Consider the following 14,387-nt stretch of genomic DNA (forward strand, 5'->3'; position numbering starts at 1 on the left):
CCCAAGGATATAGATTTGAATGGTTTCTTCTATTACAAGATTGCTCCTTAATGATTTTCTCATACATTGGGGAGATGGTTACAGCGCCTTGTCCTCGTTCTTGTATTTCAGCCGCTCACCCCTTACTCTGCTCCAGTTCTCGCTTCCACTGCAGTAATAAGATGTGTATAGACACAAGTTTTGTGTGTAACGGCAAGAACAACTGTCGAGACAACAGCGACGAGAAGCACTGCCCAAACTCACAAGGTAAAGCGACAGATTCATGTATGGTGTTTTTGCCTGTGAGATGTCTTCTGATCTGTAGTATTTCTCCAGAGAGTAAAAAAAAAAACAAAAAAACCCACACATTTGGGGGTCAGTCAGGTGATTTCAGCCGGGTGCTCACCTGTTTGTGGGGGGATGCTAGCTCCATTCAGACCCCATTCATGGCAAGGTGGACTAGAGTCTCGTCAGCCGCGTCTGCTGTCGCTGGGCCTCCATGAGATTTCTGAAATCTCATAGCTTTTGCTGGTACTGTAAAAAGCAGCTTTTTATTTGCATAAAAAGTAGCAAAAACACAACATGTGAACATAGCCTAAAGTAGTTTTGAGATTTATTTCAGTGTTCCAAAGAGCCTGAGACACAAACCATCCATGAGTTTATTGCAAAAAAAAAAAATATATATATATATATATATATATATATATATATATATATATATATATATATATATATATATATATATATATATATATATATATATATATATATATATATATATATATATAGTGTATGTATGTTTATGATAAATTCTATTTGCCTAATAATTTGGAAAGCTGTGTATGTAAAAACGTGCGGAGAGGTTCCCTTTAAGGACTGCGACCCTCCTACCTGCCCCGCTGCCCCCATTCCCTGCCGCCTCTGGCGGGTGCTGCCCCCTGCTGCTCAGTAAAGTCATGATTCAGGATCTTGCACCTGTTCAAAGCAAATAATTTTGCAGCAATATTTTATTTTTAGTGCAGTATATATTTTTTCTAATTGCTCTCCTAGGAAGCGTAATGTATAGCTGCGGTAATGCGGCGCGAGTGCGGTAAGTGACAACATATCATTATTTAAGGAAAGAAACATCTGATATAATGGGCAGATTAGAGAAGAATCCAGAGGTTGCAGCCTACGTTCCGTCACACCGAGGCGGCAATTGTGTCTCACAGCTTCTCCGCAGCTTGGGATAATTTTCGATTTGTCAGAATCCGTCTCCGCACCCCCTCCTCCTCCTCAGTGCTTTGATATATCACTTTCTAAGGGCTTTGCTCCCCTGAGGATCTACCTTCTGTACTCCCCCCTTCCCCGAGTCTCCGCAGTCTCTGGGAGGACATGAAAGGATCACGGTTGTGTTGTGCATCTCCGGCTCCTTTCATTGACGGAGATCAGACGCTGAAGTAAACAGTGTACGGACCTGGCAGAAATTTAGATGGAAATTCAGTCGTTCTTAACCCCACTTCTGCCGTAACGTCCACAGGTGTCATTAGAGAGCCCTCCCTCCTCCTGGAGGAGAGCTAATTTGCATATGTTCTTTCCCAAGGGGCATTACATTGTCTGTAAATCTCCTTATGTCAATGGGCAATCTCCTCGAAGAGTAACCCTACCCCTGCATCTGCATCAGAGGCCTCTCACCCAGCCAACCATTACCTTGCTCTGCACTGATGAGGGGCATGGACTCTGAAACAGCTGTGTGCAAATGAATATCTTTTTTTGGGAGAAATTTTTGGTTTGGATAACTGACTGCCAGCTTCAAGATCACAGCTGACTATTGAAGTCTATGGAGAAGATAGGTTGAGGATGAAGCGAGCAGCAGAGTGATCGGAACAGACAAATATGTGCTGTTGCTTTCTTGTAAGTATTTTATCTCACCCAGAGCTGGATGCACAGTTACACTGCTCAGTATTGATGAATAATGTCCTCCATGATGCTGCTGCTGCTTCTAGACACGTGCTACATTGAGACGGTAGAGCATGAATCCCTCACATCTGTGTGTACTATGTGTTGGAGCCATCATGTATACATACGGCAGCTTCTTCTGAACAGCCGGTGGCGCTGATGACCTGAGTGACCGGTTACCTTTAATTTGGAGGTTTTAGACTAAAAGTTTTATTATTTTTCCCATGGATATTTCTGGTTTTGGAGCGTCTCGTGTCTTGTATTTCATGGGTACTGTGGGTACCACCACGCACAATGCCGTCCCCAGCGTGACATGTGCAGCGTGTTGCTTTCCCTCTGTTTGGCGGTACATTTACTTGACGGTAATGCGTCCTTTCTATTTTCCTATCTGACACATGGGGGCTGTGTTCCCGGCCGCAGAGAACCTCTTTTTTTTTTTTTATAACTCTGCTGGATCATTTCCAAATTGCCCCCGTTGCTATGGAACTGAAATTTTGAAGCCTGTGTGAACATAAGGCTGGTTTCATCGGGTCGGCTTTCGTTTTACCGGGTCGCCTTTAGAAAAGTCACTGGATCAATCGGCTTTGAAAGTGGATTCAAAGCGGCGGAAACTGATTGCGGAGTAGCCGCAGATACGGTGACACGTAGAGTGGATTCACACACAGCTTATTTGCTGCGTTCTCAGCACCACAGATCTGCAGCGTTTTTTTCACAACGATGAATGTGAACATGGTCTTAAAAACACGAGGAGGAAAAAAAATCTGCTTGAAAATAAGTCTGCGGAGAACGGGGTGACGACCTCTCCGTCACTTGTCATCTGTACGAACCCAAAATCTGTTGGATCCTGTGATGGATCAACTCCTTCCTTCCCCACGCGGCTAACTTTCTTTTTTTATCCCCCTTTCTTCCGTTTTTTTTTCTTTTTCTGACAGTCTTTCCATCTTTTTTTTTTGCTGGACGAGTTGCAGTTTTGAATGACCCCATTCATTTTACTATAAAGCTTGTGACCTGGGCAGCGTGACTCTCCACATATATGGATGGCTTGTTTTTACATGGCAAGCAGTAGTATTTGTTGGTAACATTTTGGGGAAGTTTTGATTTGCTATTTTTTTGGGGGAAATGTGGCGAATGAAAAAACATCAATTCTGGCCCTTTTTTTTGCCGCATGATGTTTATCATGTGGGTTAAAGAATTTTATATTTTGATTGGACTTTTCGGTTGTTGCAATACCAAACTTGTTCTATTCGTATTTTGTTGTTTTTTTTTTTTTCTTTTTACTTTACACTTTATTTTTAGTCCCCATAGGGCACACAAGTCCAGCTCTGGCCCGTGGCCCAAATTTGACCCACACGCTGATTACATTTGGCCCGTGACACCGTCACCGATCCCCCATTATACTGTATGGAGGACTATGTGGGGCCCATTATACTGTATGGAGGACTATATGGGGCCCATTATACTGTATGGAGGACTATGTGGGGCCCATTATACTGTATGGAGGACTATGTTGGGCCATTATACTGTATGGAGGGCTATGTGGGGCCCATTATTCTGTATGGAGGACTATATGGGGCCATTATTCTGTATGGAGGACTATGTGGGGCCCATTATTCTGTATGGAGGACTATGTGGGCCCATTATACTGTATGGAGGACTATATGGGGCCATTATTCTGTATGGAGGACTATGTGGGGCCCATTATTCTGTGTGGAGGGTTGTTAATACATATCAAGGTTGGCCCGCGACTTTGTCCAAGTTTTTTATTTTGCCCCTCTGTATTTGAGTTTGACATCTCTGCCCTAGGGGGACTTGATCCTGTAAAGTTTGATCACTTTTTCTATATACTGCAATACTACAATATTGAAGTATATAGGAAAAATTACAGTTCCCTATGAAGCTTGGCCTCTGACATTCTGTTCTTGCTGTGAAGCCCAGACAGTGACTTGAGGCCTTCAGCTATCACTTTGCAGGGGGCCGGTGGGCCCTCTAGCGCAGGGGTCCTCAAACTTTTTAAACAGGGGGCCAGTTCACGGTCCCTCAGACCATTGGAGGGCCGGAATATAGTTTTTTAAAAAAAACTGAACAAATTCCTATGCACACTGCACATATCTTATTTTGTAGTAAAAAAAAACAATGCAGGAACAAATACAATATTTAAAATGAAGAACAAGTAAAGTTAAATCAACCGGTATTTCAATAGGTAGGTAACTGTACCCAATAGGCAGGTAAATGTCCCCAATAGGCAGCATCGGTCCCCAATAGGCAGCATCGGTCCCCAATAGGCAGGTAAATGTCCCCAATAGGCAGAGAAATGTCCCCAATAGGCAGCATAGGTCCCCAATAGGCAGGTAAATGTCCCCAATAGGCAGCATAGGTCCCCAATAGGCAGCATAGGTTCCCAATAGGCAGCATAGGTCCCCAATAGGCAGGTAAATGTACCCAATAGGCAGCATAGGTCCCCAATAGGCAGGTAAATGTCCCCAATAGGCAGCATCGGTCCCCAATAGGCAGCATCGGTCCCCAATAGGCAGGTAAATGTCCCCAATAGGCAGCATAGGTCCCCAATAGGCAGAGAAATGTCCCCAATAGGCAGCATAGGTCCCCAATAGGCAGCATAGGTCCCCAATAGGCAGCATAGGTCCCCAATAGGCAAGGAAATGTCCCCAATAGGCAAGGAAATGTCCCCAATAGGCAGCATAGGTCCTCAATAGGCAGGCTGTTTCCCCCTTATAATGCCCTATGCAGGCTGTTCCCCCTTATTATGCCCCATGCAGGATTTCCCTTTCTCCTACCATATAATGCCCCGTGCAAGATATCACTCCCCTGTCTTTATAATGCCCTATTCAGGATGTCACCCCCCCCATATAATGACACATGCAGGATATCACTCCCCTATCTTTATAATGCCCCATTCAGGATGTCACCTCCCCATATAATGCCCCATTCAGGATGTCACCCCCCCATATAATGACACATGCAGGATATCACTCCCCTGTCTTTATAATGCCCCATGCTGGATGTCACCCCCCCCCCCCCATATAATGACCCATGCAGGATATCACTCCCCTGTCTTTATAATGCCCCATTCTGGATGTCACCCCCCCCCTTCCCATATAATGCCCCATGCTGGATGTCACCCCCCATATAATGCCCCATGCTGGATGTCACCCCCCATATAATGCCCCATGCTGGATGTCACCCCCCATATAATGCCCCATGCTGGATGTCACCCCCCATATAATGCCCCATGCTGGATGTCACCCCCCATATAATGCCCCATGCTGGATGTCACCCCCCATATAATGCCCCATGCAGCATGTCACCCCCCCATATAATGCCCCATTCAGGATGTCACCCCCCCCATATAATGCCCCATTCAGGATGTCACCCCCCCCATATAATGCCCCATGCAGGATGTCACCCCCCCATATAATGCCCCATGCAGCATGTCACCCCCCCATATAATGCCCCATGCAGCATGTCACCCCCCCATATAATGCCCCATGCAGCATGTCACCCCCCCATATAATGCCCCATGCAGCATGTCACCCCCCCATATAATGCCCCATGCAGCATGTCACCCCCCCATATAATGCCCCATGCAGCATGTCACCCCCCCATATAATGCCCCATGCAGCATGTCACCCCCCCATATAATGCCCCATGCAGCATGTCACCCCCCCATATAATGCCCCATGCAGCATGTCACCCCCCCCATATAATGCCCCATTCAGGATGTCACCCCCCCCCATATAATGCCCCATGCTGGATGTCACCCCCCCCCCCATATAATGCCCCATGCTGGATGTCACCCCCCCCATATAATGCCCCATGCTGGATGTCACCCCCCCCCATATAATGCCCCATGCAGCATGTCACCCCCCCCATATAATGCCCCATTCAGGATGTCACCCCCCCCCCATATAATGCCCCATGCAGCATGTCACACCCCCCCATATAATGCCCCATTCAGGATGTCACCCCCCCCCCATATAATGCCCCATGCAGCATGTCACCCCCCCCATATAATGCCCCATTCAGGATGTCACCCCCCCCCATATAATGCCCCATGCAGCATGTCACCCCCCCCCATATAATGCCCCATTCAGGATGTCACCCCCCCCCCATATAATGCCCCATGCAGGATGTCACCCCCCCCCATATAATGCCCCATGCAGCATGTCACCCCCCCCATATAATGCCCCATTCAGGATGTCCCCCCCCCCCCCCCATATAATGCCCCATGCTGGATGTCACCCCCCCCCATATAATGCCCCATGCTGGATGTCACCCCCCCCCATATAATGCCCCATGCTGGATGTCACCCCCCCCCCCCCATATAATGCCCCATGCAGCATGTCACCCCCCCCCATATAATGCCCCATTCAGGATGTCACCCCCCCCCATATAATGCCACATGCAGGATGTCACCCCTAATATTATGTCCCATGCCTCCATACATTAAAAAAAAAAAATCCAATACTCGCCTCCCTCCTTGCCTGCTGCCGCTGCTCAGGTCCGGACTCCAGCGTCTCCGGCGTTGTCCCGCTCTGCGCTGCCTGTGACGGCACTCGGGAGGGCACGGTGTAAAGACGTCACTGCTCCCTCTGACCTGAGACGTCACAGGGAGAGCAGAGCAGGAAGACAGCGGATCTGCGAAGGCACGGGGAGAGGTAAGTATCGGGCTGCCGGGGCTCTGAGAAAGCGGGGGGAAGGGCGGGCACTGGCACCGCTCTCCTCTCCTCCGCCCATAGCCCAGCGGGCCGGATAAAAGTCCTCCGCGGGCCGCATGTGGCCCGCGGGCCGTAGTTTGAGGACCCCTGCTCTAGCGGATGCATGGGAAGGATCACATACTTTTAAAGGGAAGCTGTCATCAGAAAATGACATATTGTTTAAATCAGGTTTTTGTGTTTTAAATGTATTTTTTTTAACCTTTTAGCAATTTTAATTTTTTTTTTTTGGTACTTATTACAATCTGTATTTAAAATAAAAAAATAGACTCTTGCAATATTCTCTCCGGCCACTGGGGCTTTTTTTAGACACTACCTTCTTGTTTTATGAAATAACACATGTACATTAGCAGCATCTTTTCTATTGAGATGTCTAATGAGCACGTGCTAAAGCCATCGTGAAGTGAGATGAAGCAAGGTCCGCTGTATGTAGAGGTGTTACCTGGCATTGTAAGATATGTGCACACAGCATGATTTTTAAGACGCCAACATATCCGCAAATATTTACTATAGGGAAAGGCATCATGGTGGTGTTTTATCTGACGCATCCGTACGGATGTATTACTGGATGTCTTTTGCAGCGGCTTTGACGCCATCTTTTATTCCCATTTTGTATACAAAATATTGGTGGCGTCCAAGCGAAAGTCGCCAGAGGAATGAACAAATCACTTCCTCATGGCTTTCAAAGCTCGAAACGGTAAAAAGAAGTGATAGCCTGCCTTTGATAAGGAGCCTGCTAAATGCTCTCCCCACGGAGCTGGATGCACAGTTACACTGCTCAGTATTAATGCATAATGTCCTCCATTCTACTGTTACATTGAGGTGGACTTTGAAGTTAGAAATGGTTTAAATAAGTGCCGAAAAAGACTTCCTTTGATAAGGAGGCTGCTGAAAGCTCTTCCTGAAACAACAAAGTTTAAAGTCTGGAAAAAAAAAACAACCCTCTGACTGGTGTGAAAATTGCGAAATTTACATTTTTTTTTTTTTTTTGTTTTTTCTTAATAAAGATTGTAATATGAAATGAACAAAATCCATGTAACACAAAAATCCTGATCGTTTTCTGATGATGGCTGCACTTTAAATGCCACAGTCATATTGGCAGCAGCATTTAAGGAGTTTAACCGCAGCGATCACAGCTGGTTCCCGTCGCTGCTGTAGGAGGCGGATGCCGGCTGTGTAGCGTTCCTGGCGTCCACTGTCTGCGGAGCTGGCACTACTGCTAACGTGTATGTCAAATGTCTAGGATCGCCGGGCTTCTGTACTCCGCGGACACCGCATTGTAGCCCCCTTAACCTTTTTTTTTTTTCCACCTTCAGGTATCGGTAGCATAACCCCACTCTGTTGAATACCGCCATGCCGCAGTTCTCATACAGAAAACTTAAATTGGGATTAAGCATTAAATCGGCACTGTGGCCCCTTCATTTGCAGGATTGGTGGAGGTTCCAGTGTTCGGACCCCCATTATTTCTTGCAATATTCCCTGTTGCAGTTTTCCTTCCGGTGGTGCATAGGGCAGACATCTTTACCAATGAGGGGTGGAATATACTTGCAAGATGATGCATCCGTGCAAACAACCGGGCCAGCTCTGCTACGTCACTGATCTAATTAACCATCTTCCTGCGCTTCCCCACTTCAGGGGAGATCGGGGATGACTCACCGGCCCTTTATGGCAAACAGCATTAGGACCGAGAAGGTCATTCTTGTTTTATGTGCAATATTAACAGGGGGTTTCACGCACTTTTCAACCCAGAAAAAAAAAACAAAAAAAAAAAAAACGCCCTCTCCACCGTGTGAATATATTTTCGTTAGACCCTAATGGATTTCTTCCCATATATATATAAAAAAAAAATCCTACAATTGGCGATCTATTTGCCTCCTATTGAAATGCATTTCTTCCAGCGTATCCTGTAGAGTTAAAAGCCTTTTAGCAAAAATCCCGGCAAGCGGAGGGTGGGGGGCTCCTGATGGGTGGTCTCCTTTCTAGAGCCAAACCAGACGCCGAGCATGCTGGGAATATGGAAGATATTAAAAGGATTAATCACTGCGCAGTCACAATCCACTCCCTCATTTGTTAATTCGCCTGCCAAGCGGGCGACCGGAGGAAAATCGCTGCGAGATATTAACCGGCTAATTGTAAGGCGTCTTCCCACTGCTCATAGGAACGTTATTAACTCTGTAATTTCATTCACCGCAACGGGCACATGGTATAAACATATGGGGCTGTTTAGTGGAAAAATGTAATTTTTTTTTTTTTTTTTTTTTTTTTTTTAAAGGAGGGGGAAGTTATTTGTATAAAGCCAAATGACCCCTGCAATGGTTAATGACTATTAATGAAGTCCCCAGAGGAAGTGCCGTCACACCCCCCATCCCCCATTTCTTCCCCGGACCCCCTTCCTCGAAAGCAATTAATCACTTGCATGTGTCAGTCTCGAATGAAAGAGGCCGCTTGTTTATTAATGACCTCCAAGACTCCATGCAATTTCCTCCGAGTTGATAGAAAATGAGTCGTGGAGCCTCCATGGACATTTCCAGAAACTTCGTGGAGTCCTAGTGATCCCCCTTCGATCACTATCTTGCTTCTGTGACAATGACGAGAGCATAGACTTTAATAGTAGTAGATAAAAGGTTGATGATAAATAGCGGGGTATGCCGTCACTTACTCATTATAAAGGTCCAACCAATGGGACCCCCGCCCAGAATTGTTGGATTATCGGAGGGGCTGCAGATTAAAGTAGATCCTTCATCAGATTTCATATAAAAATTTACATACAACATTTAATTGATATCAGACCTGATGAGGCTGGTGTATTTACTGTGAAAAAGCAATGTCAGATTGGACTCTCTAAAATGCTCTTTTTAATATAAGCAATATAGAGCCAATGTATTTAGTCTCCTCCCACCTGCTACTGCCGAATCACCACCCTAATAACCTGATTGGCAGCTCCTCAGTGTCCCTCCTCCCTGATGATGCTGAAGCTCCGCCCACCCCGCTTGTCCACTGCAACTTGTCCTGAGCAGTGTGAGATCTCAGCAGGGAGGAGGGACACTGAGGAGCTGTCAAACAGGCTAGGTGGGCAGAGATTGAGTTTTAACTCAAGGATTATACAGCCATTCTGACCAAGATTATCACAGTAAGTTTCCCAGGCTAATGAGGTCTAAGGGAATTATTTAATAACATATGCAGTTTGAATTGTTATCTGCTGACCGATCAGCTTTAATTAATCGTGTCTGATACCCGATGATCTGAAGGTGATGACTTGTCCCATCTGAGACATATATGATGTATCTGTTACACATCTGTACTGGGTATCCCGGGCTCTGCTTCCTTCACCTCAGTAACGCTGCCCCCTGTTGTGCTCCACATCGAGTTTTGGCTCTGAGACGTCATCTCTTTAATCCTACTTAAGGCCCATTAGGACACACTCCTGTGTCTTAGGATTGAGACTCTTGACTTCTGTTTGTGCTTTAATTTGCTTCCATCCCTGCTTGGTTCCACTTCATCCGTCCTGCTGAAACAACGCCTGGGGTCCACGTGCCCACTCGAATCTGAGGCTTAGAGGGTCCACCTCACCTGGATATGCGTGTGGGAAGGGCTCAATCCCTGTGACTCCCCCCATGTATAGGTAAAGTGGGGCTCCACTGACCTCTGTCGGCACTCCAGAGTGGATGAGATGAGGTGGAGGTGGCCGGGCACGCCTGCGGTCCTTTTTATTGAAGTTCATGGGGGTTGCAAAACTTTTTGGCTCCCCTCAAATATTATAATGGAGAAAGCTGCATGCTTGCAGAAGTGCTAAGTAGGCGAACAGGAAAGAGTCCATTCTCCTGTCCCCCACAACTCTCTCTAATGTCTCCAGTAGTTTTCTGGTGGTCCCTTAGAGTAGAGCAGTCTGACAGTGTGGCCCTTAGATCAGAGAAGGCTGCGCACTCGTATCCTAAGTATGGATGTTGTAAACCAAGATGCCTCTTCAGTAACACAGGATATACAGCAGCTAATGCAAGATCCCACGCGTTTCGCCTTTTGCTTTTTAATGACTATGGAATATTTTGGCTTCTTGTGTGCTAGGTGATGTACGGCAGACTCCCACCGAGCTTCTGTTAATACACGTCGGGACCTGTGAGAGGCTCCCGCTGTGATGTGAGCTGGCAGCGCTCGTCAGGTCTTTTATTTAGTTTTTTTTCTTCCCCTTTCATTTCTAAACAGAACGTTTCATTACCGTGCCCGCAATGTGCCAGCGAAACAAACAGATCGGGCTGGCATTTTTTTTTTTTTTAGCAATCTGATCATTTTTTAATCACACCATTCATCACACAAGCCGCTTGATTGCTCCGTGCAGCTTTACAATTTTTGAAGCGGAAAGACATTTTCATTTTGCAGGCGCGATCTATAATTACAATACACGTGGGCTCAATCTGATCGCATTTGTTTCCGCCAAGGACTGTTGCGCGGTTTGATTCATCCGGTTTCCGATTATGAAATCGGACCGGAGAAGCCATCGGCGGGAACCAGCTGCCGAGGACGGACGTCGCCTGTGCACGGGAGCAGAGATGTAGCAGAGCTGAGTTGCAGCGGATTTCATCCTATACATTGCATAGTCCAGAATTAACCCTTTACTGGCATTGATCATTCTGTTATGTCCTATGTCAGCCACCTGTGTATAGAGCTGGCTGTGGACTACGGACCTAAGAACTAACAGGCAGGTAGTTGCTAACTGGCTGCCTGCTCTGCCCAATGCAGGTCTCTGCCAGCACAATGTGGTCACGGACTCCGCTCCTGTCGTCGATTCTGCTGACATCACATCAACCGAGCAGCTGCTTCTCTTCTGCTCTGCTCTGTTGACGTCATGGTGATTGACAGCCGGCTCCCCGTCATGGTGATTGACAGCCGGCTCCCCGTCATGGTGATTGACAGCCGGCTCCCCGTCATGGTGATTGACAGCCGGCTCCCCGCTACCTAACTGCATTTTAGGATTGGGGGCTCTAAAAGGGGTTTTTCAGGATGAGAACTTTTCTTTCAAAAAATAGTGGCACCTCCTGATATAGAAGTGCCTGGAGTCCGGCTGCAGTACCACACACAACCAATGTTCAGGGGTGGCGCTGTTTCTGGAAAAAAAAAATGAAAACCCAACCCCTTCAAGGATCCGTTTTGGTGACCTGATCTTGCACATCATGGTGTCTGATTGTATCTGGATTCAGCCTCTTCGGGTGACTATTTCACCTAGGAGCGGAGATGCCGCCCACACACGTCTTATTATTACTGTAGTGAAGTGCTGGGATGTAACGCAGACCATCATGATGGCGGATAAGGCCGCGCTATATGGAAAAAGACGAGAATAAAAGGGGGCCTGTCTGTGAACCTAACGAGGGGGCTAGATAATACAAAACTCTGCAATTTTTTTTTTTTTCCGTTATTTCTCATTACGGCTACTTGATATTTTATGCGTTCAGTGAGACACCTCTTTACGGCAAGTAATTGCACCGTGCCCCATGTGACAGCGCTATCTCTTTGTGTCTGGTAACCCGCTCCGGCTGATGTGATTATTCCGGCGTAATTACCCATCGCTGTACACGGCTCACGTCTCCAGCGACTCCCCAACGGATAGAAGTTTGCACGCAACCATTGCCGCCGCTGCTGCACTTTCTGCCGCCCCTCGAGTTATTAATGGCAGCGTGTCTGCCGCTCACATGGTCGGACTTGCACTAAGAAGGTCCCACATTAAAGACTGTCCTCACCAAATATCTAACTTCTTGGATCGTTTTGGGCAAATATTTCCACTTCTCTTGTGCCCATGAATATCTATCGTCTCTCCGTACAGAACTTTATTTGGTAATGAAAACTTTTTGTGCTTCAGAGCTGCTCTTCCTACTGAAGCCGCGTACAGGAGATGGCGCCATAGCGCACAAGCCAGGTGTTTGCAAAAATCGGAAACGCTGTGTTTCACGCCTTTCTCATCCCCCTGCATGTTTTATTCTGGCCGTATAATGTATCGGGATGTACTGACCCTGCCCAGAAACCAGCGGAGATTAGGATCGGACACATGGATTTCAGCTTGCCCAATCCTTTTGTTCTCCGGTAGGTAATCACACGCCAGCCGATGTGAAATGGGGGGGCCATTACTTTGATTTTGGTGGGATCAGACATTTATTTAATGTGTATGGGAGAATGCAGACTCTTCCCATCTGCAAGGAAATAAAGGAGTGGGCATGTTAAGTTTCAAGATGCCCAATCTTTTAGTACTCTGGCACCTACGACGGCGGCTTATTTCTCCTGATAGCCTCTTCCTCCCCATGGGAACATGGCTGAGCATGCATGGGTATGGAGAGTCAGGAGCCATTGCCGTCTAAGGTATACGGCCACCTTTACTTGTATACAAATGGCCCACATGTACCCTAGAGACCTAGCTTTGCAAACTCATGGGTTTTCATCTTTTTCTACAATTAACAGCCTAGTGTAACAGCAGGTGTAGTGTTTAAATTAGTGCAAAAAGGATGTGCGGATAAAAGCCGCTCTCTGTCTCCGTCCATTCCTATTCTCTCCTTATATCCGTATGTCTTTGATACTTTTTCCTTTGCTGAATACAGTAGAGCAAGGACCAAGTGCTACAGTGACACCTGCTGGCCAGAGCGGAAACTGCACCTAGTATACATGATTTTTTGACTTGCGTTCAGTCATTCTGATGCTTTCCTGAACTGTAGCAGGACTCGTGTGCTATCGATGCCAATCCATCAGACGCCTCCATTGGTGGGAGGTGTTTCATTTTGCTGTACTGGTGCAAACCACTGAGGCACTGAACTTCCCAAATTATCAGTTCAGAATTCCCTAATCGTTGGGAGTCCAACCCCTGAGGACTGATCCCCAGGCAGGAGCCTTTCAGGTGAATGGGGGTCGACTGCAGTTCTCTGCGCAGCCGGACGGCCGGGGGCGGGATAAACTATCGCTAGCAGCTGTACAGCATCTCTGTGGCCTCTTCGCTTTCGGGGTCAGTGGGGGGCTGGGGGCCGATATTCATACATTCTTAGGAAGCTTCTGTCGTCTGGTTCTGAGACTGACATTCTGACCCGGGCCTCCATCCGTGGTACGCTCGCCTGAAGCTGGGACGAAGCATGATTTATGCTGCTCTGAGATCCATTGTCCGCTATTTGACTGTAAGCTCCCTATGATCTGCTGACTGATCTACAGAGCGGCTTCAAGGAGTTTCCAATTCCCTTTAGCTACATTGAGCGCAACCTATGAGGATATTATCCTAGGGGATTGTCATTTATGCTTTTTGGTAGGAATATATGTTAAGACTAATCTGTCACCAGTCGAACTATATGCATTATTAGATAAATATATTGTAACTGATGAGGCTGGTGTGCTTACTTTGAAAATCCATGTTAAATAGCTGTTAAATGCTTTGTGAAAGTTTACCTGCCTGGTATTAAATGAGCATGTCAGGAAGTATGGTGGGCGGAGACTGAGTGGCTGTCGGGCTGGGTGGGCGGAGACTGAGGTGGCTGCTGGGCTGGGTGGGCGGAGACTGGGGTGGTGGCTGGGTGGGCGGAGACTGGGCTGGCTGTCAGGCTGGGTGGGCGGAGACTGGGGTGGCTGTCGGGCTGGGTGGGCGGAGACTGAGGTGGCTGCTGGGCTGGGTGGGCGGAGACTGAGGTGGCTTCCGGGCTGGGTGGGCGGACATGGATTTTCAAAGTAAGTACACCAGCCTTATCAAGTGAAAGATATCTATTGAATAATGTATGACGTTTG

The 14,387-nt window shown here is 47.1% G+C and overlaps 1 protein-coding gene across 1 annotated transcript in view; it reads left to right on the top strand.

Annotated features, from left to right (window-relative positions):
- Positions 1-14,387, top strand: part of LDLRAD3 (low density lipoprotein receptor class A domain containing 3) — a 150,582-nt gene that overhangs the window by 75,165 nt on the left and 61,030 nt on the right. The window contains exon 4 of the mRNA XM_073658140.1: positions 112-246. Coding sequence (XP_073514241.1) covers positions 112-246 — 135 coding nt within the window. The remainder of the gene's footprint in view (positions 1-111; positions 247-14,387) is intronic.

The sequence above is a fragment of the Phyllobates terribilis genome, unplaced genomic scaffold (genome assembly GCF_046119375.1).
Source record: "Phyllobates terribilis strain yellow unplaced genomic scaffold, ASM4611937v1 Scaffold_13__5_contigs__length_258822181, whole genome shotgun sequence".
In the NCBI taxonomy this organism is placed as follows: domain Eukaryota; kingdom Metazoa; phylum Chordata; class Amphibia; order Anura; family Dendrobatidae; genus Phyllobates; species Phyllobates terribilis.